Below are 26,142 nucleotides of genomic sequence, written 5' to 3' on the forward strand. Positions count from 1 at the left end.
GTTTCTTATCAGCATTCCAGATGTCATGTCGCTGTCGAGTTCCCATCTGTGTAGTTTTGAGGAAATCCTTCTCTTTTGGCCGAGCAGTTCTTCTTTGGCTTTCGCATGTCGTGAAAGACGATCAGTGCAAGAAAAGACAAAGGAAGAAGGAGCGCACTGTTTTTCAGGTTGCATCGTGTGGGATTTATACAAGACCAGGAGGAGCCAAATCCGGCCCAGTACGACTATATTTACCACTGCAGGGCCTGCCACAGTGTAGGACGCCAGCAAGGAAATATCAAGAATCTCAAGGCTGCAGCCGAGGAAGAGCCTGAAGACCCTCTGCTGATATCTCAGGTAAAACTCCCAGATGTTGACGACACCCTCAGATATTCAAGAGACTGCGGTCAAGACCGATTCCTTAAGTGTGTTCTACAACTGCTAAACAAGAGGAACTTCAAGGTAACAACTAAACAGCAGAACTGCAGAAATAATTTAAAAAAAAACCTTCTTTAGCTTCTGGCTCATTTAAAACCCTGTGGGGGGCACAGCACATCTTTGAAGTATTTTCTAAAATAAGGGTGAGACCACAACATATTCACACCTCAGGTGTTTCATCTGCAGGTATTTGAAAGTATGGCCAAAGATGTAATATCGTATGCTTTTATTAACAGCAATTTAAAATGTGTACAATGATTCTCCCTGCATGACAGGGCCTGGCAACGGGGCAGTTTAATAACTGAGGAAAGGCACAAATGATGGCAAATCAAATGTTATTTTTATTTTGTTGTAATATTATTTCAACATAATATTTCAAACTCACCAAATTTAGGTTTTAAATTCAGTTAAACCAGCGCTGGTAGAGCATGATGAGAACAAACTGAGTCCCCATCCAGAGGCAGGACCTCATATTTACACTTTCAATTCCAACAATTTTATAATTTATAGATTATATAAATGTACAGTAATGACATTTCAAGTAATTAAATGTCTAATTCACATTCAACTCAGAGGGAAACATTTATAAAAGCATTACATGAATTCAGTTAACTGATATAAACAGATCCGCACACCGAAACCTTTTCATTAACACAAGAAAACTAAATTAAAAAAAGTGGGCAAAAATTAGGTGTTGAATCAGGCTAAAGTCACACGAAGTCCTGGTTTGATCGGGACTGGCAGGGCAGTTTTTCTGTCTCCTGAACCTCGAAAGGCTTCATACCTACAAACAAAAAAACAATAATGTATTTAAAAATTGTTAATTCATATTATTTACAGACAGTGTCTAAGACTGATTATCACGGAACTTAACAATATTCCAGTCTTTGACACTTTTGACCAGTCAGCAGTGTGACTAATTGGGTGCATCCTTCTGAATCATGTCATCGCGCTTACACAACAGACATGGGTGTCATTGTGACAGTTGTGTGGAGGTCTGGTGTCTGGACACTCACAGTTTTGCGTATCTGTTCCAGTCAGCTTTGCTGAGAGAAGGTCTGGTCACAGCCAGGGCCGAGTTCACATGGGCCTGACACAGCAGCAGAACTGGCTGGCTGGATGCTGAGCGCCCTCGTACACACTCGTCCTACACACACAGGCACGCAGCAGCTTAGTCCAACCATGTCACAGTCAGCATGAGTGCAGTGGTATAAAGAGCAAGTGTTAAGTGGAAGAGGGACATTTAAGATGTAATGGAGAACTAATCCATTTTGAGCAGAGCCATAAAGACTTACATTGGCTCTCCTGTGGTTGTTCTTGATGTTGTTAATGTCCTGCTGGAGACGCTCCAGCTGCTCTGGGTTGAGGTCCTCATAGCCGCTCTGGAGGGACATCATGTAGGCAGGGGGCAGGGAGCTACCAGGGTCACGAGTCGACGCTCCAGGGAAGTCTTGGGTCATGGAGTTGGGTCCAGAGGCACACCGGGAGTTCTTTCAAGGGCAGCGGAAGGAGGAACATGGGTACATTGATTATTTAAAAGAAAATATAGATGCAAATATACAATGTACAATAGGTACAAGCTGTTACAAGTTTCAAGCTCAAACCAAAGAGTTTGTAGATTACTGAGCATACGGTCAGATAAAGAAGAAGTGAATTATACACGAAGAAGTGCTGACAGTTTGTAAACAGATGTTTTTGGGTAATTTTACCGTTGTTAGCCATCGGTCTCCATTAGCTTCAAGCTAAATATGCATAACTGTCTCGTCCAGCATTCTGGAGTCAAAAACTTATACTGGAGAAAAAAAAAATGTCTTCACTAGCTCAAAACTTATTTGTGAGAACTTGAAAAGCAGAATACTGTTTGGGGGATGTCTCACTTTGGGTGTGGTAGCAGTTTGACACATATTAAACAAAGTATTGGAATTGTGTGGCCACAACTGCTCACCAATCCTGAAAGCGGGGAATTCTCGGACTCATAGGAGCTTCCAAAGTAGATTCTCCAGATGTTACTGCAGTGTTGGTCGTCTTCTGCTTGGAGCTCACTGGGCTCCAGGAGAACCATGGACTGCTCCAGGCCCACCCCTGGGTCCCCCTCCCCCACTGAATCGTCAGAGCCACTGCTGTGGTTGGGAAACATCATGGAGGACAGGCTCATATCGCTCTCCGAGCCACATCTCAGCTCCTGATTGCCCGACAAAAACAAAAGAAAACGTTGCCAATTAAGTTTGAGACGGAAACGTGATGGCGGTGATCCTTTGACACAGCAGGTAACAGGTTAGTTTAGATCACCATGGCTCCAACAGCACTCAGATGTTGCAATAAAATGATAATGTATTCACAAGGTATAGTCTAACACACACTGTGCTGCATACAAACCTCTTTTAATTGGCTGTGAGGGACACTAGAACTGTGCTTGGCTGCTATGAACCATAAACAACAGTTCCCTGCCCCTCTGCTTTATTAGCCTGAGGCAACCTCAGCTCAGCAAAGTACTCACACGTGGGGAGCTGGTGCCCAGGCTGTTGTGAACCGCCTCCAGCTGGGCGTTGTAGAGCAGGGCCTTCAGGTCTGCCCCGGTGAACTGTTCCGTCACTGCTGCCAGCTGCTCCAGTTCCACATCTGCAGCAAGGGGTAGGCCGACGCTCAGAGCTTTCAGGATCTCCACACGGGCCTCCTTCAGAGAGATCGTAAACAGTTGGATTTATCACCGAGGATCTGACCTCTACCACTGAACGCAATTTAGGTTTTGCATAATAATTTCTGCCGATAAACTGAGATAAATCCTAAAGCTGTCATGCAGCAGAGTCCTCAAAAGCCCGACCTTATGACAGACTTTGGGACTCATCTTTTACATATTAAGATACTGCAGCAACAAAAGCATGATGAGCAGCAGCAGCAGCAGCAGCAGCAGCAGCAGCAAACCTGCACCATCAGTCATAAATCTGGGCTGTAAAAGCTTCATGTGATGCGCAAGCAAAAGAGCTGCTACATGCAATGTTGTGGTGTCCACAAAAAAGATGCCGGAGCAGCCACATCAAACATTCAGTACGTTAGCTCAGTTGCAGCAGCTAGAGAGATGGATAGACAGCTATACATTAGCTTGCTACTAGCTTTGGGCCACATTAACTTGATTAGATTGATATTTGCTGAAAATTTTGAAAAGATGAGTGTTTTCTAGTTCTGGCTTGGACAACTGTAATTCAGCCACAGGGCCAACATCTGCTGGCTAATGTTACACTGACAAAAAGACACCATTGTCTGAATTTGGAAAAAGGGGGGGTGGGGGTGGGGGGTGGTGGTGAGACTTGACGTGCAAAAAACTAGTGAGAATCTGTCATATAGTCATTAGTTTACTCTGTGATTCTAAAATCAACACACCAGTCCAGGAGGGGGGCAGTAGAGTGACTTGTCCAGTCGTCCAGGTCGCAGCAGGGCCGGGTCGATCAGATCAGGACGACTGGTGGCTGCGAGCACATAAACACCTGCAAACACACAAAATATTCTCATTTCTCAGAAAAGTGCTAAATAATTGAGTCAGATATGCTCGTGGAATCTGTATCCTAACACACACCAGCTGAAACGTACCGTGCAGCCCCTCCACACCATCCAGTTGGGTGAGGAGCTGATTGACAACGCGATCTGTGACCCCGGTGCTATCGTGGCCCCTCCTGGGGGCCAGGGAGTCAAATTCATCGAAGAACAGGATGCATGGTTTAGCAGCCTGTGCTCTGGAATTGACCAAGAACATTATTCCAGCTATAGAATTCCTAATGTTTGATGTTGGTCACTAGGAATGCTGACTAAATCGTTTCTACTTGAATGATAGTGCAGAGAAAATATTCACCTGTGGAAAACATCTCTGACGCCCTGCTCACTGGCTCCAATGTACTTACTCAGAAGTTCAGGTCCCTGAGGAGAGAGAAGACCTCCATCAATGATTGTCTTCGACAAATACACACTGTTCTTTCTGATGGACCACAGCCCCACCTACCTTGATGCTAATGAAGTTCATACCACTGTCCTTGGCCACGGCCCTGGCCAGAAGGGTCTTCCCTGTGCCCGGAGCTCCATAGAGCAGAATTCCTGAGCGATGGCGGATGGGAAGATTGGCAAAGAGGCTTGGATACTGCAACAGATCAAAGACCATCATGATGGCAATAATTATTTTATATTTCAAACAGTAAATTAAGTGGATCTAAGTAAAAATGTACTATAAAATGAAATAATAGGACAGAGAGAGGTCAGACTGAGTTATAGGGTCCTGAAGCTTTCATCCATTACATTTGGTTCAAGATCTTTAAGCGATAATTCACCCAGAAAGTGCTTTTTGCTTTTCAAGTGCTCACAAAAATTATTCTTGAGCTCACAAAGACATTTGTCCCTCCTGCAACACTTGGACTCCAGAAGTCCATTGATATTTAGCTTGAAGCTAATGGCCACTAACTACTAACAGCAGAAAAACTGTCCAAAAATACACAGAGCTCCAAACGGAAAGTATGATAGTTTGTCTGAATTCAGCTCAAATCCACGTCTTGTCTATAACTGTGCATACAACTGGATAAAGAAAATAAGGGACAATGTGCTTGAGAGTTTGTAGACTGATATCTTTTTACAGTTTTGCTGTTCTTAGCCTTGAGTCACCATTAGCTCGAAGCTAATGTAAGAGCTGGCTCTTTCTACATTCTGGAGTCAAAAAGTAACATGTTAATGAGCTCTAAACACCTATTTGTGAGTATTTAAAGGAAAAAATGCACGTTTGTTCTGTTCATATCGTCAGTGAAGCCGTGCTATGGTAATACTGACCTTAGCAGGAAGCAGTATGGTGTCCATCAGCTGCTGTCGCACCTCTGTCAGTCCTCCCACCCTCTCCAGCCCAACCCCACTGGGGGTACTGAGGTTTACCCTCCAAAGGGATGGAGGTGTAAATCCCTTTAGAGCCTGGGCAAAGTCCCTCCATGATAGACGGTCACCTGACAAATAACATTTTTTTACATGGCAAAATAGAGAGACATGATGAGAAGAACCCCCCAGATTCATGTGAGGATTAACACGCATCACACTTCTGTCGGAATTCTACATCTTGAATGTAGTGAAGAAGCAATCGTCTTCGGTACCCTGGTCACTGTGTCCTCTCTGTACAGTGTTGGCATGGATGGCCCGTTCCAGCAGCAGGACCAGATCCTGAGGGACGTATCCGTCCGTCTCCCTGGCAACAGCTCCCAGGTCAAGAGTCTGCAAGGTCTCCTCAGGTAGGCTGGACTTTCTGAGGATCAGACAGCGCAGGATCGCTGCCCTCTGAGCCTGCACACAATGCCACAAACATGCTGTAACCTCTAACCTTTCCCTGTGTGTGTGTGTGTGTGTGTGTGTGTGTGTGTGTGTGTGTGTGTGTGTGTGTGTGTGTGTGTGTGTGTGTGTGAACCTGGTCTGGTGGCTTAATATGTGCAAAGCCCTGGATGAAGTGGGACCCCTGCACCTCAGCCAGTGATGGGTGCAGGGTGTGCTCGCCTTGGCTGGTGATGATCAGACACACCAGGCTGCCATGAACTACCATCTCATCCACGATGTCCTGCAAACCTGCAGCCACAGGCAGAATCAGCATGCAGGCCTGGAATGATTATCAAAGCTGTTCTGTTGTCATGTATGACTGAAACGTCCAAAGTAAAGAACTTGTGGTTTACTTTGTGCAATGAGCTGTTGAAGCAGAGCCTCTGGGCCGTGCTCATGTTCTGGTGAGGTTGGCGCCCCCGCCATATGATCCACATCATCAAGTAGAACAACAGAAGGCTGCCTCCACTCTGCCTGGACAAAAACATCCTGCAGCATCTGTCTCACAGTTTCTGCCCTCTTACCTGAACAAAGGAAAACATTATTTAGATGCTAAACAAGTTAAGATGTCGAGTCAACTTTTGTCTTTGTTTACAACTGGCGTATATGCCGACCTTGTAACTTTCTGCAGTCCACCACTTCAACGTGAGCATCCAGATCCTCTCTAGCTTTCCGACAGAGGGCCTGGGCCAGAGCGCTCTTTCCACTCCCCTATCAAGACAACACAGCATATCTTACAAAGATGGCAAAACAAGTATTTATTGTCCATATTTACGTATTTAAGTTTATTGTATAACTTTGAAGATGCGTAAGTTGATGACTCCTGGGTTAGTTGGAATCTGACGATGGCTTCCTCTGTAGTATGAAATTAGGATCTGTGATGGTTGTGTGTTCCCCTGCACCTCCACAAAGCCACCATCATGGTTTCTGCACTGAGATCATGGACCTTAAAATACCTTGTAACTTTTCTGATGAGCTTTGGCTGAGTGTCATCCCCTGCAGCCATTAGTCTTTCAAAGGTTGCTGAAGTTGTTAATTATATTCTTTACCAAACGTAGAAAATATTCAAATATTATCATTCACTGAAGCACATACCTTTGCACCAGTGATGAGCAGAGCTCCCCCTCGGAGGCCCTGCCCTGTGGCACCCAGCTCTCTTGATAAGGGACTCCCCAGAAGGCTGTGAGAGATGAACTCAAAGCCAGCGTTGCTAAGCTCATCAATCCCTCTGAGGAAAGTTTAAAAGATGTGGAGAGAAAAGAATATTGAATATGATTCTTTCTTAAATCACACACTCATAAATAGCGACAGCTTACCCGAGAGTACTGAGAGATGGAAGCTCTGGGTTAAGCGGCTCAGCTTCAATTTTCACAGCTGACATAGTTACTGGCTCTCTGTCTACCTGAGAGTGAATAATGGCAAGTGTGAGCTTTTTGAAAGCGCGGCAGTACCAGGGAGGCTTTTAAGAAATTATGTTTCATCGAGCCTGTGAACAGAATCAAGTTTGTACTCCAGTAAAGCTGCAGGGAAGACCCAGGAATGGAAACTGCATTAGAATATTGGTGGTTAAATAAAATGCATGCTAGTACCTGTATATCCTTCCTCTTTAGAACAGAGGGTGCTAGTAGGAACAGCTGGTCTGGAGGATCATTCTCTGGTTCTGGTTTCAGCACAGTTAAAGCAAACTCTAGTTTTGCTGTAATAAAAAACAAAATGGCAAAAGAACAATGTATTCCTTCCCAGTACTAAAATGCGTTTTCTTAATGTGAACTCTAGCCTTCTTCAGTCAACATTTCGGTGAGTATATTTCTGATGAGCGAGTAAAGGAAGTGTAAACATGAATCACCACTGGTTCCATGTAGGAGGACGGTGCCAGTCCGTGGCGTCAAACAGGCTAAAGGTTCGTGACTCTGAGTGTGCAGCCAACTGAGGAATACCGTCTGGATCTCCTCATCTTCCTCCTCAGGCTGAAGAAATCATGTCAAAGACCACACAGAAGAAAAGCAGCAATGTGCTTTATGCTCTAGAGCAGGGGTGTCCAAACTGGTCCAGTAAGGGCCGGTGTGGCTGCAGGTTTTCATGCCAACCAAGCAAAAGCAACACCTGATTCTACTTAGATCAACTAAGCTGTGTCCACACAGCTCAGTTGTTGGATCAGGTGTTGCTTTTGCTTGGTTGGAATGAAAACCTGCAGCCACACCGGCCCTTACTGGACCAGTTTGGACACCCCTGCTATAGAGCATTGGTACTTTTATGGGTAACAGGCCAATAGAGGGCGCTAGTGTGCAGCCCTCATTGAGCCACAAAAATATGTGTGTTTTAATTGGCATACACCAAGAAATGTACATATAATATATAGATATATATGACCTGTGCCATTCCTGCATTCGACCATAGTGGAAACAGAAGTAGTGGAGAAGTAGTACTATATGTTTTCGAGTTATCAGTCTTATTCTAATTATCAATCAATTAATTACTTTGAATTTCTTTAAATCTGTCAGAACTGTGACTCAGGGATGAACTGAAGAGATTGAGGGGGTCAAAGGTCAACACAACTGTGCCACATCTCTAGTTTTGCATCACATCAGGTGGTGTTCTTTGGATGTGCTGCAGTCCACTGTCCACATAGCATTACTGATAGCTGTCGACAGTACATGATTATAGAATGACTTATAACTGATCTTTCAGACCAAACCGTAGCCACGGGTGGCTACTTTAGCACTCACCAGGGGTTTTAGAGGCTGCAGGTGAATACAGGAGGCTACTTTAACCGTTGATTTGACCGGCTTAATTCTGACTGTTGAATGAGGAAAGATATTCAGCCTGGTCGCCAGCGGCTGCGGGATCTGAAAAATCACATTTTTGTAGCCGATGAAACAGTGCAGAAAGCTTGACTGAGCTAAAATAAAACACCGTAGAAAACGTAAGGTTAGAGAGGATACATTGATTACTTATTTCTGTGTTAGACACAGTACTCACCCATACTCTACCGGAGTGGATCTCTCCCCTGGTAGGACTTCTCTGTTTGCCTTTCAGCTTATCAATCCCATGGCACACCACCCTGACCACTGTGGTTTGTTTGGCTTTCATCTCTTCTTTTTCGTCTGTAGTTGCCAAAACTTTAGTAGGTCTTGCCTTCTTCGTTTTCTCCATCGCCTCCTTGACTCCGTCCTTCACTTCTTTAGGCGAGGGAACTTTGGAGAGCAGGCCATAAGTGACTGGAGCCTGTCCTCCATTTATCCCAGCATTTAATTCACAGCTCCAAGGAAATAAATGGATAACACCAGCAGCAATGTGACTTATGGTGCAAAGGGAGTCTGGAGGCACACCACATACTCGGTGGACAGAGTCAGGGAGGAGGGCAGAGATGTCAGGTACAAGGGGCAGCTCTTTAACTGGGTCACACGTGCCTTTAATCATGTAGCGTAACAGGCTTTTCAGGTCAGCTATGCCTCCCCACTGGTGACTCTGAGGGCCCGAGGAGACGTTTTCTAATGGCGGTCCTGAGGGGAGGGGGGAATCTGACTGGCAAAGAGGTTGCTGGATCCGACTGGCTCTCGCTGCAGAACCGATGAGCTCGCCAGTTTCGGTGCGGCTCTTGGGCGAGACAACAAGTTCTGTGGACCGCTCCAGGCGACCGTAGGGCACAGACGGCAAAAGTGATGCTACACAGGGTTCAAAACGGATGGAAGTGTTTTAGAAAGTAGAGCTATAAAAAAACTCATAAACTATGAAACGATACTTGAGTTTATTACAAACTATAACCTCATATTTCATTCAAAAACATAGCAGCATCTATGTTTGGTATTATTCCTGCCATTCATTTCTCAGTGTAGGATGAAACAAAGAGCTGTCTAATGAGTCATTGCATAACTCTGACCTATTTGAATGTAGATGACTGTGTGGCCGTCCACCCACACAGGTATCACAGCATCTTGGAACACCACTCTGATCTGATCCAACAGATGCTGCTCCAGCACGGCGCTCTGAAGCTCCTGTCCGTCACAGAAAAGCCACGATGAAGAATTTCAGGTCACAAACTTGTACCTCTATTTCTTTACTTGTTATTGGATTAAGGACAAACCTCGAGGGAATTCGAAAAAAAACAAAACAAAAACATTACAGTCAGAACAGACAATTTAATATACGCGGCACTTCTTATAATTACACCCTATAATCACCCACCAAGATCTCCCAGTCATCGGACGACAGAGGCTCCACGAACACTTGATGCAATGACGAGACCTGGTGACACGGTCTGAGGAAGCCCTGAGGAACACCAAACAATTAGTCATGACAAACACATAGTCAGTCTAGTGATGACTGACTAGAACACTGGCAATGTGTGTAATACAGAATATAGAACAACTGTGGAGGGCTACCTGTTCTCCATCTCTCAAGCCCAGCTTCTCTCCCAGCTGCCTACACAACTCTACCTGATGGCAGTCAAAGCTGGTGGAGGATCGGTTCTGAGTCCAGCTGAGGAACACTGGTGATCCATGACTCCTGGACAACTCCAAGGCCTGGTTCTTAGACACACACGAAGCACATGTATTGCTACTGCTTCTGAGTTTAGCGCAGTGCACAGTTTGAAGGGCCATGGGTTGTATGGTGTCACAAAACCTCCATGAATAACGTCTGACTTTGGTGTCTGAGTTCACACTTTGATCTCAGACTGCTTTGATCGCCACACACATACATCAAATGTAGACGGCATCAAAGCGAACCAGAATCTCTTCTGGCATCTCAATGTGTCATCTCAGAGCCCAGACCCTCAAATTCAGCCCTGCACTCTCAGGACGCCAGCAGTGTGGACGGCAAGTTTGACTTGATCAGATGAATGCTTATCCACTTAATCTGGTAACATACATAGAGACAGAAACTTCCTACATTGCTAAGTATGTAAACCACTAGCAGAGCTGACAAAGATCTGAACCTTAATAAGTCAGAAGGGATAAGAAGGAAGCATTAAGGCTTGTACACAAGTTGTGGGGAGACACCATCACATATCACACAATATTCAACTCGAAGCAATTATTCTCCAAAAATGTAAATGTAAAGTTGCTAGTGAATCACAGCAGCACAGAGAACAAGTGAGTGTATTCATAAACAAAAATACATCGGTGCCCAATGTAATACTTTGTCACCACCAAGTGAAACTGTAAGGAAACTACAACAGAAAAATATTTTGAAAATAAACACATGGAAAACACGAATGGAACTACGAATAAACATTCCACTAAAGTCCTTGACAGGACGATGTGTCGTCATCCCCTCAGATATTTTACACTACTCACAATGGATGCATCATTATCAAAAGAAACCCAGTGGTTTTCCCACTGCTGCTAGTTAAGGTTAGTGCTGGCAGTACTTAACCATTTCCACGCGTTCACTCTCAGGTTCACACATGTATTAAATGTAATTACATTAAAATGTGTGGTTAAGTCAAATACTCAGCATCACTGTCAGCGGTTAAGCTTGTTTCTGTCTGCAATACTTACTGACTTCATACCCGTTTGTGATTAATTCATTCATTTATTTTACTACAAATGCTTCCACCATGAGCAAAACTCAAATGGACGTGTGGCTTTTTTTATTTGCAGCTGATGAAGGTGTTAGTTTAAACCAGCTAAACTCCATCCACTGGCAGCTGAGCCCGGATAGCTAATGCTAGCTAGTCAGCTTACCTCGCCCAGGGACAGATGAGAAATTAACTTCGAAGGGAGCTGAAGAAAGCAGTTTTTTGAGTTGTTAAAGACGACAGTCACGGGTTGAATACCCTGACAACTAAACATCACTTAGCCAGACCAGGTGCTCTGCTAATAATAAATGTGCACGACGAAACTCATTATTGATCGATGTTTTCTGACTCTGCTTAGCCAGACCAAAGTAGCTGACCTCGAGCTGTGCTGCTTTTCAAAATAACACATTTCATGTGGAGCCACGCTGCCGTTTTCAAAAGCCGGCTCTTATTTTGAAATCTACGATAAACCGGATGTTTTTTTCCGGGGAACATGGCTGCCCCTGTTAATAACAGTTCTGGTTGCTGGAGCGTCCCAGAGGTTTATAAACATCACGAACAGCGGAAAATATGCATCTCTCGACCAAAGTACAGAGAGGGAAGGAAGGCGAGAGCGGTGAAGGTAATTATGAGCTTCTGCCTGTTAATTTCAGGAAGAAGAAGACCGCCCAGATCCAGCGCACTCCGTTCGGAGGCTTGGAATACCAGCAAAGTGTTCTTGAGGATGGAGTAGTCTTTGACAGCGTTGTCATAATGTCTCGTATAGGTGTACACCATCAATTTAGAGTCTCGTTACCTGATGGTCCAAGGGGTCCCAGCCATTGGCGTGATGGCAGAGCTGATCCAGCTTTGTGCCCTGTATGGGGTCGTGGAGGAGTACCGGCCCCTGGACGAGTACCCAGCGGAGGAGTTCACGGAGGTCTACCTGGTCAAGTTCCAGAAGCTCACTAGTGCAAGGTTGCATTGCTCACACGGATCATACATGTTTCTTGTAACAACAGTTTTTCTCAGCCGATCAAAGTGGACCATATGTACACTGTGCCAGAGTTTGTAAATCACATTTTCAGGACTTTTCCAATCCTGCAAAATGCTTTTCACAAACTCGATGACTTAATGAGGTTTTTGTCAGCATCCGAACCCTCATGCAGAACTCAATCGAGATTACTGACAGAATGATTGGTGGTGTAACTTTCCGCTTCAGAGCAGCCAAACGACAAATGGATGAGAAGAGTTTCTATGGTGGTGTGCTACATGTGTGCTACGTCCCTGAATATGAGACAGTGGAGGACACCAGGCTGAAGCTGCAGGACCGCAGGAGATACATCCTGCGGGCTGCTCAGGATAAAGGTAGTTATTACACACAGAGTTTGAACACTCCTGAAACTTGGAAGGAAAAACAAAGGTTTTCTGATTTGTCTGGAGTAAGAAATTTATTTATTCAATTGTACATGCATTTTTACTTTCAGAATGAAAATTGATACTGTGTTTTCTTATTGTTAAAAAGCGAGAGAAAAGGAGCAGGAGCAGGCCAGGAAGAAGGAGCCATCAGACACCGCGTCAGAGAAGATCCTCCCCAGACCTGAACAATCGCGTGACTGTGACCAAACAGGGGACAGCTCAAACATGAACTATTATTCAGGCTTTCCTTTGCTGCCACCGCCTCCCCGGGAGCATCGTTACGGATATCCAAATCAACGTGGGACTTTGCCAACAGAGGATAAAATGGGGACGTTACATGATGCCATCATCATCAAAAAAACGCAGCCAGAGAAGAGCTCGAGCTCCAGCCATAAAGACAAAGACTCAGACCGCAGACTGACCTCTCGTCAGTCTTCTGCAGCCAGATTTGTACCGAGGACGACATATTTGGAGAACAGAAAACGCAAGGTGGAGGAAGATGTGGAGCAGCCGCTGTCTGGTGTTACTGAGGATAATGACCCATTTATTGGGCCAAAACTACCAGACCCACCTAAACTTGACATGGAGGACGACTCATTGAACACGACTGTCAGCTTTATCAGGAACACAATGAAACAGGTAGCCTGTACAGGGGTAGGAACTCAGAATGTTTGTTCTTCATTGGAGCTCCAAAGTCACAGTTTACATCTTGTTTTCTGTCTCAGGTGGAAACTGTTCCTGATTTCAAACCAGTGGAAAAAAAGGTTAAACCACGTCGCCGGATTTGATCCAAGCAGCTGTCATGGGTGTTACAGGAAGATACCAACATGCTGCATAGTCATCCCCCACAGAGCCAAGAATACATGTGTGACTGTTAGAGACCCACCAAAACAGACTGACTGCTAGTTAGCTTAGCACAATAAATGGTGTGTTGCTTTAAAATTTGAAGATACTTTTGTAAAATCGACAAAGAATATTATTAAAATACTTCCTAAAATACTCTATTTTCTTATTTCATAACTCCTTTTTATATCTATATCTTGTGTCACATGGCAAACAGCCAGCTGACCTTACATCATTGTTCCAGTTGATCCTGAAAGACTTGCTGCTCAAACATCTCAATACTCTGAAAAAGGAGGAAAACAAATGCTAAGGTCAGTAATTCCAGACTGAGAGATTACTGCAGCTGGACATCCTGTTGTTACCATGGTGTCAGGGAGGCAGGTCCCAAAGGCCTCAAGCAGTAGATTCTCCTCTGTCACAGCCTTTTCAAAGTCTGCAAAAGAGAGCCTGCCATCATGGTCGTGGTCCTGTGGAAGGGAACAGTATTGGCAATATTTGAATTTCTCTTTCATAGTAAGTTATCCACCAGGTCTGGTATTTTGCCTGCTCGTTGACTACATGAAACGTCACATTTGCAGCTGGTTTGTCATCTTAAATGTAGTGAAGAGACTGCAGAAGTAACTTGACACGAACAGAGCACCATGTTTACTTACCATCCTCTTTAGTGTGATCTCCACCAGGTCCTTGACGCCCTCGTCAGGGTCCTCCTCTGTGGGCTGTCTGACGAGGCTGTTCTTCAGCATGTGAAACATCTCCTCTCTGGAGATGTAGTTGTCATCGTTCAAGTCATACACATGAAAGCAGTCTGCGTCATGCAAGCGGGAGAAGGGTAGTCGGTGGTTAATAGTCGCAGCTTTGCTTTGTATTATCGCATGAGTGTATGCAACAACAAGGGATGGGAATTGATGTCATATCGATGCTGCCTGCCAGTCTGATTCTTTGTAGATGCCTGACATATTTCAGGGTGGGAAATGAGTCACCCTAAATAGGATATTAACTATTTAATTACTTACCAAGTCTGAACATGGTTTATAAGCACCATAGACATTAGATCAGAAATCTAACTGTGCACCGAGGAAGAAAAAAAATGCTGACACTGATTAAATGAAGGGTTCCCACTCTCGATTCTCGTTCCGACCAAGAACTTACATTTTATTCTTTCATCCAAAGTCCCGCGAAGAAAAACAGACAGTCCCTCAATCCACTCTCTCATGCTGACAAAGCTGTCATTGTCTTTGTCAAATGTCCTGAAGACTGAAGTACAAGGTCATGTCCAGGGCACCGGTACAGCGCTTAAGTAAACGTGTTTTGATATATTTAAATACATAGCATTACCTCTATCCATGATCATGTCGTCAGTCATGCCAAAGGTGTTATGCAGAATGCTCCGGAACTTGCTTCTGTCCAGGCCGTTGATGGGCTTCCCAGGTGTTGTGGGTTCCCCCAGTAAGACGTCAAACTGACGAATCAGGCACTCGACCTCTGATTTATTGACTGAAATAAAAGTAATAATAATAGCAATAGTAATAATAACGGGAGAAAACTTGGATTTCATCTAAGCTACATACAGACAGCAGCGGCAGAGACATTTATGTACACACAATAAGTTCGTCATTTACATTAACAGATGTAACGTTAAATACTCACAATGCTCCACGTTTTTTGAAATTGATTCCGCGAGGTTTTGAACCAATTTTTTCGTCATAGCGGACATTTCTGACATGTTTGGAGACGAAGAGCTAGACCGGTAGACGGCAACGGTCCCAAGAGGGCAGTGTTGACATCAAGTTGCCATAGCAACCACCCGGGACAGCGAACGCTTCTAGCATTTGTTGCTACTAGACAAAAAAAAACAAAACATCGATATATGATTATTTTTCAAATAATATTACAATAAAAATAATCACATGGTCATAAACCTATTGCCAGAAGAATTACACAGTTCCTTTAAATAAGTAAAAGTAGAAATACCTAAAAATATTGATACTACTACTACTACTACTAATAATAATAATTATGCTATGGTAAATGTGAAAAGCCTCGACTCAAAATTATGCATGAGTAAAATTTCGAGAAAAAAAATTATATCAAATTTACAAAAGTAAAAGTACTCATTCCACATGATGCTAGTGTATTCCAGTACTCAGGAGAATTCAAAGATCCCTTGAGCTCTGAAGGTCAGGCAGAATGCTGCCCTGACGACATCCTCTCCATGCTGGCATAATTCACACTTGAAAGCACATCATCTTCATCAGGTATCACAGCGTTTTCTTTGAAAAACCATTTGCTTCAAAGTAACTTGATGAGTTCAGACAATTGTAGTGTAATAAAAAGTACATTTACTTCAAAAAGTAGTGGAGTAAAAGTACAAAATCCCTGAAAATGCAAAATACTCAAGTAAACATACTTGACATTGTTCTCAAGTACAGAGCTTAAGGAAAAGTAAGTACTTTCCAACACTGCCTGTTGCATCTATCAAATTTTATTTTGCAAAAACTTCACTTGTGGTCTCATTTTTGGTTTTATAAAATCACCATCTGTTGAGACGTGGCCCTTGTTGGTAATTAATTGTCATTTTGTAACAACAGACAGACAGATTGATAACAAAATTGGATCAGTTTTAACAAGGACAAATTACAGGGTAAACAGCCTTCATGAAATGCTCTTGTGCATAAATGTGTTCTTACACACAGGACATATTTAACTCTTAATTTACTCATACAGTCAGGAAGCAACATCATCGGCTATCTGTGATAATTTGCTCCTGATATTCACTGCGTGCTTCTTGTGATATTAAAGACTCCGCAAGCCTGAGTGATGGACAGTTACAATCAACTACCACAAACCATCCAGCTTTGCTTCCCGTCCACAACGAAACTGAGGGATAATAAAAAGCACAACCTTGTTCAAGAATAAATCTGTGCATAAGAACATTTAATGAATGAGTTCCGATTTCCCCTCTTCTTATACTTCGACACAATTTGTCCCATATGCACTTTGCGTTGGATGTACAGCGCAAGGACTATTTGTCTGACCACAAGGTGGCAGTAAGCCCACCTGTCTAAAATGACAGTAACTGCATCTGCTGGCCATTTTACAGCATGTGAAACTGCTGTTCATGCCAGTAACGCATGTTCTTTCAAGGTGAGATCCAGATGAGGTATATTTCCATTGTAAACGTGTGAATATTAAATATTTATCTCCCTGATCTCAAACTTCCACAATTAAAGGAGGACACTGAATGATTCATGAGTTCAGGTTTGATATTTAATTAATAAACTACAAGAAAATCACATCAGTAATAGAAGACAGAGTCTAAACCTGTACAAACAAAGAGAATATTTGACATACAGACAGAGGGGGTCTCTAAACTAAAAGCTCAATTACTCGAACCGCCTCCTGTGTGTGTATGGACAGAAACAAAGGGTGCGTGTATGTGTGTGAGAGAGAGAGATAGAGTGTGTGACAGAAATGTTAAATGTGCTGATATAGATTTTCAGTCCATTCCCACTTGCCCGGGTGTATAATTGTGTGTGTTTGAGTCAGTCAGACCGCTGTGTGAGGTTAGTTCTGATCGGTAGTGATGCTTCGATCCAGTGGTTTGGGTTTTTGATCATGGAGGTCCACACAGCCACCTCCTCTTCTGTGGAGTCCATCCAGCTGACGCTCTCTCCGTAACTCTGACCTACCGACGAAAACCACAAAATCACACACACACACACACACACACACACACGCAAGATTTCATCATTTATGCCGAAGACTTTACCGCAGAATTTTTAACTGCAACTCACTCTCTGAATAAAGATCGAGAAGCCACAGAAACTAAACCAACCGCTGAGCAGTTTTACTGGTTTTCATGATTACATTTTGACTGCGCACACCACAGCACTTAATTAGGTACACCTCATCAACTCAGCACGAAATATAAATTCATCTAAGCACGGACTATGGACTGTGGCATGGTTGCTGGTGCCAGACAGGCTGGTTTAAGCATTTCAGAAACTGCTGATCAACCGCAATTTCCACACATAAACCATCTTAAAGGTTTACAGTCTAAACATCTAGTCAGGGAAGAAAGGCCTCACCGGTTTGAGCCGTGGCTACGCAGAAGAAATACACCACTTTAAGTGAACCTAAGCCATCTGGTCGAGCTAGAGAAGTCCAGGCTCAAGAAAACGCGCAGCACGATCCTGATCATGTCGATGTTGATCAAAATCTCTGAATGTTCCGGCAACTTGTAGAATCTGTGACACCAAGATTTAAGGAAATCCAAAAAGGCAAAAGGAATTCTACGTGAGCTCTAGCAAGCTGCACCTTGTGAAGCGGCGGCTGAGTGCGTCTCCCCATGATGTGTGTATGTGTCTGGAAAAGGCACATTCATGTTTGGCCGAATCATTTTCATACTCAAACACACCAACAATGAAAACACACCGTGAAGGTTCCAACAGTCGTTCCTGCCATCTGAGGACTGAAACGGCACATCTGTCAGCGTCAGTATAGAACAGTCAGTTTTAACGATCGATTCATCGTCCCGATATTTTCAAAGCAATAACTGATTAAAATTATTGTTAAGGTTTTCGCACGTGACAATTTATTCTTTGCCTTTTATTTTTGTCTTAGATAACATGAGAAGAAATTCAGTGTCTCTCGCACGACATCAACTGCCGCCACACAAAATAGTGATGAGTTTTTTCCCCACTTTTTTTTGTTGTTGAAGTGTCTGACGGACAAAAAAAAACAATTATGAATAGCAATGTGCGACTTCTATGTATGAAAAGATATAGGATGTTACTTGAAAGTTTGTCTTTTAAGAAGTAATCTTCATAGGAGGATGGAAAAGAGTTAAACCAGTGACGTCTTTCCTCCAGCCAGCTGTTTGCAGCGCTCAACTGATGTCAGCAGCCGCCGACCTCACAAGGTCAATACTAGCACCCTCGAGTTGACCTTCCTCTTATGACACAACAGTCTGAAATGCCGGACATACCGACAGAACTAAATGTTTCAACACTCGGAAACTGAAACACTGCTGACATGCTAGTCCAAAACACCAGCGGAGATAAAGCATAAATCATCTTTTAGAGCACCATCAACAAAAGTGACAATAAAAACAAAACAACCTGGCAGCTGACAGCCTAAATGTCCCCTCCCCGGATGGAAGAAATGCTTCGCCACAAGCCAACAAAATGTCAGAGGGATCAGAGATAGACCTGAATGTCTGGTTACAGCTCAGCATAAAAGGTGAGAGGAGATGCTGAATTTTAACACCGAAACAGGAAATACTGGAGCTTCATCCATCACTTTGCAAACCGTTTGACCTGCAAACTGAATATTCACAGACACAAGTAAAGTGTTTCAAAATGCAACAACAGCCCAGGATTGCAGTTTGCCCATGTAAACCTGCGCAAGGATAAATACGATTGAAGTCTTGGGGGAGAACTTTCACATGTGCTGGCTGTTTTTTTTTTGCAGACGTCAGCCCAACAAGCACATTTCAATTGTAGTTTTTAATTGTGCGTCTCACCGGTTCCACAGCTCAGGCGAACCCCTCCTATTACGTGCGTCTTTATTCCTTCACGATGCCAAACTGTTAGTTCAGCACAGGCCTCTTCCAGGTCGCTGGTTTGGAAGCCATCGTACACCATGGTGTGGTTGTACGTAGGGCTGACGGAGCGCTTAACCACCCGAGTCTTCTGACCACTCTGGCGGCTGGCATCTGGAAGTATGTAGCTAGTGGGGTGAAGAGGACAGGTAGGATTTCAATACAGTGACAGGGCATCTCATTAGCTCCACCTGTACCATGTCACATTCATCCATCCATTTTCTACCACTTATCCTGTAATGGGTGGCGAGGGGGGTGGAGCCTATCCCAGCTTCCTTTGGGCGAGAGGCAGGTTCACCCTGGACAGGTCACCAGTCCATCACAGGACCAACAGATAGAGACAGACAACCATTCACACTCACATTCACACCTACAGTCAATTTAGAGTATCAATCAGCCTCGTCCCCTCTTGATGTCTTTGGACTATGGGAGGAAGCTGGAGTACCAGAGAGAACCCACGCAGGAACAGGGAGAACATGCAGACTCACACAGAAAGATCCCGTGCTCCAGCCGGGGCTGGAACCCAGAACCTTCTTGCTGTGAGGCGACAGTGCTGACCACTGCACCACCGTGCAATGTCATGAACCCCAAATTAACAGTGTTGCCATGAATTCTACTTTTACAGTAACGTTTCTGATTTGTTTTGTCATATTGATGGGCAGGATTTTGATGATCCATGATATCGTAAAACCAGCTGCCTTGCAAGGATCTAAGGGGAGAAGAACGAGACTGCGGATACAAGCGGCCACAAGTTTCCTTCTCAGCCTGAAGACCAGTTCAGACCAAAGATTTCCAACAGAACAGTTTTAGAAAATTGCAGATAAACTTGCAGTTTTGCGTGAACTGCTGGTTGCAGAGCGTCTGAAGCAGCTGCACTGATTTTCAAAGTATTTTAGAATGTTGTAAGTTGCATCCAGTCATGTTGTGAGTCATTGGTCTGAACTGGACCGCAGAGATAAGTTGAGGAACTCAGGCTGCTCCTTCACATCCAGAGGAGTCAGCTGAGGTCCTTTGGACTTCCGTGGTACACCCAGCCGATGCGGGGGGGATTAAAATCTCATTTGGCCTTGAAACAGTTTGAGGTCTCTCAGGAGGTGTTGCTCAGAGATGGACACCTGAGTGACTGGGTTCATAAAGGTAATAATCATTGATGGTGGTGGTGTTGTACCGGGGTGAATGGAGCAGCCAAAATATTAAAAACACCTCTGAATACAATGCAGTACATGTGATCGGCAGCACTGGTTTGTCTGTCTTTTAGCAGGATGACTCAGTCGAGGATGTATGTGGATTACATTTGGTAAAATGAGATATCAACTGGAATCACTCCAGATCTGTTGACATCACAACCACTCGGGGAGGTTTGCAGTTTCTGAGTGCCCTCCAATTATCTTTGTAAAGGCAGAATTATGGTGCAGCTGTTGTAGAGGCTCACATTAAATTCTTCAAGTACTTCGTGAAGTGGTCCGTGAGCATGTATAAGAATGTCAATTGTTCTCCTATCATGTACCAGGGAGGATACTAAATGACATGCTTAAATCCTGGAGTTGAACCACTAAATACACTATTTTCGTGGTAAAATCCCTCAGTCTAACAAAGTTCGATAACGGTTACATCAGAATCAAACTTAGCTTAACAAATAAAATGCTTTGAGGGGACGCGCACCTTCGGACAAACGAGTCTACAGCCCCTCCTTTGCTGGACAGGAGACCGTGAGCTTCCTGAAGCCAGATGTGAAGCTCTCCTGTCAGAGGTAGACTGCCACCTTCCCACAAGCATGCACGCGCACACACACGCACATGCGCGCACACACACACACACACAGAATATATGTGAGTCATACAGCTGTGGTACAGAGGGAGGACATGTGTTATCTATAATACGTGTGCTCTGCTCACCCTCGAATCCCTCCGGAATGAACTTAATAGACAGCATGATGGTCCCGCGACTGCATATGGACTCAGGATTTAAATAAAACTGTAATGAGGGGATGCAGGGGAAGCCAAAAGAAAAAAAGATAAAGGAAAAAAAAGAGACAGGGAGGGAGGTAGAAGAGTGAAAGCAGGATTACGGTTATATAAATCCTTAGTTGAAATTCACAGCATGTCTTCACCTCCCTTCAGCTCGCCCAGACACAAGAGACAGCCCTCCTCCCTGAATTCTGTCTCCCCCTAAGCTGCCAAATGTTATATACTGTAGAGACTTTGATACTACACAAATGACATGATTGTGTTTTGCTCAATATTTGTCTGGGACTATTCAAACACTTATGCTCATTTTGGTATGTGTTTGTCACCCACCCGTGGCTGTAGGTCATGCCAGAGTGGCTGCGTGCAGCTCCAGTCCCAGAGGCCCAGAGCCACCTCCACCTCCCCCAGGAACATGTTCCTCCCCAGGGGCTCGGCGTGCCACACAGACAGGTTCAAGGTCCGGCTTCTTAGCTCACAGACACGCACTTTATACTGCAAAACAAGATATCATGTGGATTTGTTGTGAAAAATGTCACAGTGAGGCAGAGAAGTCCTCTGTTCATTCATTATTTGTGACAGCAGCAGACACGTGGATAAGAGCTGAGGGACAAATGGCAGATGGAGGGTTCTGCTGCCACTTCATGATATGCAAATGAGAGTGATTCTCACTTTGAGGGTTTGATCATAGACTGGGTTTTGAGTCCTCTTCTTCACCGAGGTCTTCCTCTTACTGCGGCTCGACTTGTCCGGCAGGAGGTAGGCTTTAACATATCTGTGAAACATGCACCAACACACTATTTTGACTGATTTTGTGTGTTTTTCCTGCTGCGCTATGAGGGTTCACACACTCACGGGTCCGAGCGGTTCTCGCATGCTGAGGAGATGTCCTGGCAGCGATGCACTTTTATTTGCAGCTCCTCCTTGTGGGTGTTGTAGATCAATGAGAACTGTATGCGGCCCGTCACCTCCACCACCCCGAAAACCCCGGAGCTGAACAGACTCATCATGCTTCCACTCAGCTGCAACGGGCAGACACACGTAGAGCCGAGATCAGCTCCTGCGTCACTGTCCTTAGCTTAGTCATCATGCATCACAGGATACATTAATCAACTGTCCGTGTGTGTGTGTGTGTGTGTATACCATGTAACCAGAATGGAGGCTGTTGGTAGAGCTACTGGTTTTCAGGGATGCTGGATCAGGATCTGTCAGGCTGCTGCTCAGAGAGTCAGTGTCACCATTGTAACCATCCACATCATCCTAAAACCACGTATACACACACAAGTCATATAGCATCACCAGGAACACACCTCCTCAGGGCCAGACAAGAAAATAGATGCTCTTCTCTCCTGTGTACATGTAGAGCCGAGACCCACACACACCCGCTGACAACTAGTTAGCTTAGCGTGACAAAGGGTAGAGGCAGGTTAGCGTGTCTCCATCTTGCCTCCCAGCTTCCAAAACTTGTAGTTCCTCTTCAGTGTTTCCCTGCTCAAACAGATAATGTCCAGAACTCTGTTTTTTTTTTTCCAGAGATAATCACGTTCAAGCAAGTCGGTGACCATTGGCGGCAGCAGTTGCTCTTCTACTGTAGTTGTCAAGACGTTTGGTTAAGTTGTGTCAAATCACTGCACCCTCTCAGGAGAGTATTCCTGGCTAACGCATGTCAGGCACAACTCTAGTTATTTTAATGCAAGGAAAAAAAAACTGTGTGTTTGATGACTTTCGATGGAAGTACGCTAACACCTGCCAACTGTTTGAATTCATTGTGCTAAGCTAACTAGCAGTCAACCAGTCTCTGCTGATCTGAGCTCCCTGAATCACACACAGAGGAGAGAAGGGACTCTGGAGAGGATGGTAAATATGTCTGTTCCCCAAAAGTTGAACAAGTCTTGCACAGCTGCTTTTTTTTTTTTGTATCCTTTTGCTCTCAAGAGCAGAATGATGACTTTGTAACAGTTTTAACAGACAGAACACAGACCTTTGCTAAAAGACCTTTTCCTCTGGGTGCAGGAATTCCCTGATTCCTGAAAGAACAAGAAGGACGTTGGAAAATGCAGCCACAAGCACTTGTAACAAATCTCAAGATGATTCTGACAGATGCTCTCACTAACGCTGCATTCTCGTTTGTCTCCTTCAGTCTTTTATCCGCCTGAAGAGTCGCACTGCTGCTGTAGGTTTCCTCTTTTTCTCTACTGAATAGTTCAGTCAGTGGCACGTCTGTAACCATGGCGACAACCACACAACTATCAATATCATTACGTGAAGGAAACACACAAGCAGTGGCAGGCGACGCTAGCCCCGACCACTGACCATTACTCTTGCTCTTCCTTTGGCGTATGGTGGCATGGACCAGGTCGTAACCAGACATCTGACTTAAATGGCGTTTGCTGCGCTCCTCGCTGAACCAGGCCCCCGATAGCGAACGCAGACGCGTCGGGTCCGTCTCCGTCTCCTGGAGCATCCTGTAGTACTCATAAACAGCCGAAGTAACGCAAACTGATGAAGTCAGCTTGTATCTAACTATGTCAGAAATAGATCTGGGCGACGTGACCTAATCAACATGGTGATCATTTAAAACTTCTAACTTGATAAATGAGTATTTACTTTAAACACTTTCCTGTCCTCATGGTACTCTGACAGGGCCTGTGCAGTAAATGTACGGAACTAACAAAGGAAAAGTACAGGCCACATCAACCATAATGAGCGAGAGATGGTGAGAGATTAGTTTTAGTGAAGTGCAATATCAGATTTTTTTCGTGGCTTGTCAATATGTTGATACTTTTACAGCTGATTTGTCTGATATTTGAAAATGTCTATATATTCTCCATTAAAACAAATCGATTTGACATTCACATTTTATACAAAACATGGATCCCTACAGGAGTATGACTTCAATAATGTTTTTTAATCAACCAGTGAAGTCACTCTGGCTCTCGTGAGGATTGCATGAATAAGAAGTGTTTTCAACCTTAAATTAAAATAAATTTAGCGAGGACAAATTCAAGGAGAAGCCTGACTAAATGACAGGGAAACATAACAAATGCAGGTGCTCTCTGACTTGAGAAGTGACTTAGAATCACGATATTGGGATTATGTCTGATCAAGGCTCTTGATCGTCAAAATTTCCGAATGAAGGAATAACTTGTGGTAAAGTTTTGGTAGACTTGGAATTTGCTGTGACCGGCACACAGCTACAACCAAGTATTTCTAGTTCCCTTTAATTTATCACCTGTCGTATCACCGAGCAGGCCTACAAGGTTAAATAGTCACCTCTGACCTTACACGTCCTTCATCGCGCTGGCGCAGCTCCAGGTCACGCTGTAAGACCTGCAGGATGCTAGACTGCTCCTCTTCTGTCAGGTGGCTCAGGTCGAGGGAGCCAACCCGCTCCCCCTCACCCTCCATCCCTGCGACAAGGAAAAGGTCATTCCTTCCACGAATAGATGGGACAAATACTGTACCAGCATAGAAAATAAGTAAGTGCTTTCATTATCATTTACAAACATCCACGAGCGGAACCTCAGAGTGCTGTTGTTGCCTTTATTGCTGGAGTTTTCCGGTTTTACTTTGTATCTTCCACCAGTGGCTGTTGTCAGTTGCCACACTGAAGTTTATTTTTCCTCTTTCGGGTCATCTCATTTTGATGTTTTTTTTGTCAAGGCCAGAGGAGGTTTACATATCAATTTTCACCAGAAAGACAGCTAAAAACAGTGCCATTTAACCTGAGAAATGAATGAAAACATGCAGAGATGAGAGTCACTTGATGTTAGGGCTGCATAACGGATCACCCTCTCTGCGTGTCACATTCCACTCTCTTCATGTGAAAGCATGATTTTAGAATGACAATAAATGCACCTCCAACTTGAAATCAAGGCACTTTCTTCAATAAGATGTTATGTCAACTGCATCAAGTGTGTTAAGTGACAGTGTACAACTGCGCAATTTTGAAAATATCATCCTAATGAATTGGAATGGAACTTTTGAATGAATCAAATAGTTTTGCCTCGTTTTAGCAGTTATGGATAGAACACGATGCTGGGACCACTGTACTAAACCATCCTGCAAGCTGCTGTTGATCTGGTGCCTCAGTGGGAGGCGAGCAGGCTGGGTCAGGTGGGCTATTCCTGTCTGCCTGAGGCTCTTTGATCCCTTCCTTCACCAAACACTCCCCACTGTCAGCTGCTGTCTGACAAACCACCAAAGACAATAACAAAGTGTGGGTTTGTATGGAATTATACTCATATGCAGCACAACATCTACGTGTATCCACTGCCTTGAGGCTGACTACCTTTTAAAAAAAAAAAAAAAAAAATATATATATATATATATATATATATATATATATATATATATATATATATATAAATAGCGCATGCGCAGATGCTCTGCCCTGTAGCGCGGTAGTTTGTCAAACAGGATATCGTTGAACAAGTTCACAACCTGACACCTTCAACCAACGCAAAAAAAAAAAAAAAAAGAATCGCTGAAGTTTGCGTGATATATTCCGTGATGCACCATCTTTAATTAACTGCATCGTTTTAGGGATTAAATATTTTACACATGATAGATGATGGAATGATCTGGATTAAGAACACGAAGCGGCTCTCTAATGTAAACAGGCCTCTTGCAAGACTTTCCATCCGGAGCCCCGCGACGCCGAGGACACCTGCCGCTACTTTGGCTCAAATATTCAACTCTACCTTCATGGCACACAAGCAGCGAAGGACTCACCGTTCAGGGACAAAAGCGCAACAGCGTCACCTCACACGACAGCTTCCGCCACTTCCATCTGTTAAAAAGTGTAAAGTTCTGCCAGGTGTGTGTGTGTGTGTATGTGTGTGTGTGTGTGTGTGTGTCAGAAGTCTGTGTGCTGAGTAAACGCTGTGAACACGCCCTCCACGGTCTGGCTGCACTGGGGGTGCGCTCAAGCGGAACAAACACTAAACAGTGTGTGTACGTGTGTATGTGTGTGTGTGTGTGGTGACTTAAAACCAGTAAATTGGGGACGGCATGTGCAATTGAAGACAGAAGCAGTATCCTACGGAGCCCAGAAGTGACAATAGAGA

At 44.1% G+C, this 26,142-nt stretch overlaps 4 protein-coding genes across 6 annotated transcripts; 1 reads left to right on the top strand and 3 right to left on the bottom strand.

Moving 5' to 3' along the window:
• Nucleotides 1–638: 638 nt before the first annotated feature.
• On the bottom strand, nucleotides 639–11,640 carry pex1 (peroxisomal biogenesis factor 1). The gene is made up of 24 exons (XM_086193282.1): nucleotides 11,433–11,640; nucleotides 10,128–10,274; nucleotides 9,931–10,014; nucleotides 9,626–9,740; nucleotides 8,725–9,410; nucleotides 8,472–8,591; nucleotides 7,592–7,712; nucleotides 7,335–7,441; nucleotides 7,062–7,147; nucleotides 6,841–6,973; nucleotides 6,360–6,456; nucleotides 6,099–6,269; nucleotides 5,840–5,994; nucleotides 5,532–5,718; nucleotides 5,221–5,387; nucleotides 4,409–4,543; nucleotides 4,262–4,326; nucleotides 4,003–4,145; nucleotides 3,796–3,899; nucleotides 2,915–3,091; nucleotides 2,363–2,599; nucleotides 1,713–1,907; nucleotides 1,434–1,564; nucleotides 639–1,201 (listed from the first exon to the last, which is right to left on the bottom strand). Exons 1-24 carry the CDS (start codon nucleotides 11,538–11,540, stop codon nucleotides 1,117–1,119), a joined length of 3,756 nt encoding a protein of 1,251 aa, XP_086049408.1. The 5' UTR covers nucleotides 11,541–11,640; the 3' UTR covers nucleotides 639–1,116.
• Nucleotides 11,641–11,723: 83 nt separating this feature from the next.
• rbm48 (RNA binding motif protein 48) lies at nucleotides 11,724–13,647 on the top strand. 2 transcript variants are annotated; one of them, XM_086193284.1, is made up of 5 exons: nucleotides 11,727–11,888; nucleotides 12,033–12,223; nucleotides 12,468–12,613; nucleotides 12,771–13,303; nucleotides 13,390–13,593. In XM_086193284.1, exons 1-5 carry the CDS (start codon nucleotides 11,760–11,762, stop codon nucleotides 13,450–13,452), a joined length of 1,062 nt encoding a protein of 353 aa, XP_086049410.1. In that variant the 5' UTR covers nucleotides 11,727–11,759; the 3' UTR covers nucleotides 13,453–13,593. The 2 variants fall into 2 exon arrangements, with proteins under 2 accessions (XP_086049409.1, XP_086049410.1); XM_086193283.1 differs by having other exon boundaries at nucleotides 11,724–11,888; nucleotides 12,771–13,647.
• On the bottom strand, nucleotides 12,502–15,455 carry clxn (calaxin). Its single transcript, XM_086193285.1, has 7 exons — nucleotides 15,155–15,455; nucleotides 14,843–15,001; nucleotides 14,657–14,761; nucleotides 14,161–14,312; nucleotides 13,870–13,974; nucleotides 13,739–13,790; nucleotides 12,502–13,402 (listed from the first exon to the last, which is right to left on the bottom strand). Exons 1-6 carry the CDS (start codon nucleotides 15,228–15,230, stop codon nucleotides 13,740–13,742), a joined length of 648 nt encoding a protein of 215 aa, XP_086049411.1. The 5' UTR covers nucleotides 15,231–15,455; the 3' UTR covers nucleotides 12,502–13,402; nucleotide 13,739.
• A 993-nt stretch (nucleotides 15,456–16,448) lies between these two features.
• sytl1 (synaptotagmin-like 1) lies at nucleotides 16,449–25,978 on the bottom strand. Of its 2 annotated transcripts, XM_086192836.1 has the most exons (13): nucleotides 25,808–25,978; nucleotides 24,354–24,483; nucleotides 23,387–23,538; nucleotides 23,188–23,293; nucleotides 23,055–23,100; nucleotides 22,217–22,333; nucleotides 21,929–22,095; nucleotides 21,746–21,848; nucleotides 21,407–21,568; nucleotides 21,005–21,083; nucleotides 20,772–20,871; nucleotides 19,032–19,237; nucleotides 16,453–17,192 (listed from the first exon to the last, which is right to left on the bottom strand). In XM_086192836.1, exons 2-13 carry the CDS (start codon nucleotides 24,479–24,481, stop codon nucleotides 17,050–17,052), a joined length of 1,509 nt encoding a protein of 502 aa, XP_086048962.1. In that variant the 5' UTR covers nucleotides 24,482–24,483; nucleotides 25,808–25,978; the 3' UTR covers nucleotides 16,453–17,049. The 2 variants fall into 2 exon arrangements, with proteins under 2 accessions (XP_086048963.1, XP_086048962.1); XM_086192837.1 differs by lacking the exon at nucleotides 25,808–25,978 and having other exon boundaries at nucleotides 16,449–17,192; nucleotides 24,347–24,482.
• Nucleotides 25,979–26,142: the final 164 nt, after the last annotated feature.

This window comes from Aulostomus chinensis, chromosome 22 (assembly GCF_037954235.1).
Source record: "Aulostomus chinensis isolate RoL2024-O1b breed Wild chromosome 22, RoL_Achi_v1.0, whole genome shotgun sequence".
NCBI classification, from domain to species: domain Eukaryota; kingdom Metazoa; phylum Chordata; class Actinopteri; order Syngnathiformes; family Aulostomidae; genus Aulostomus; species Aulostomus chinensis.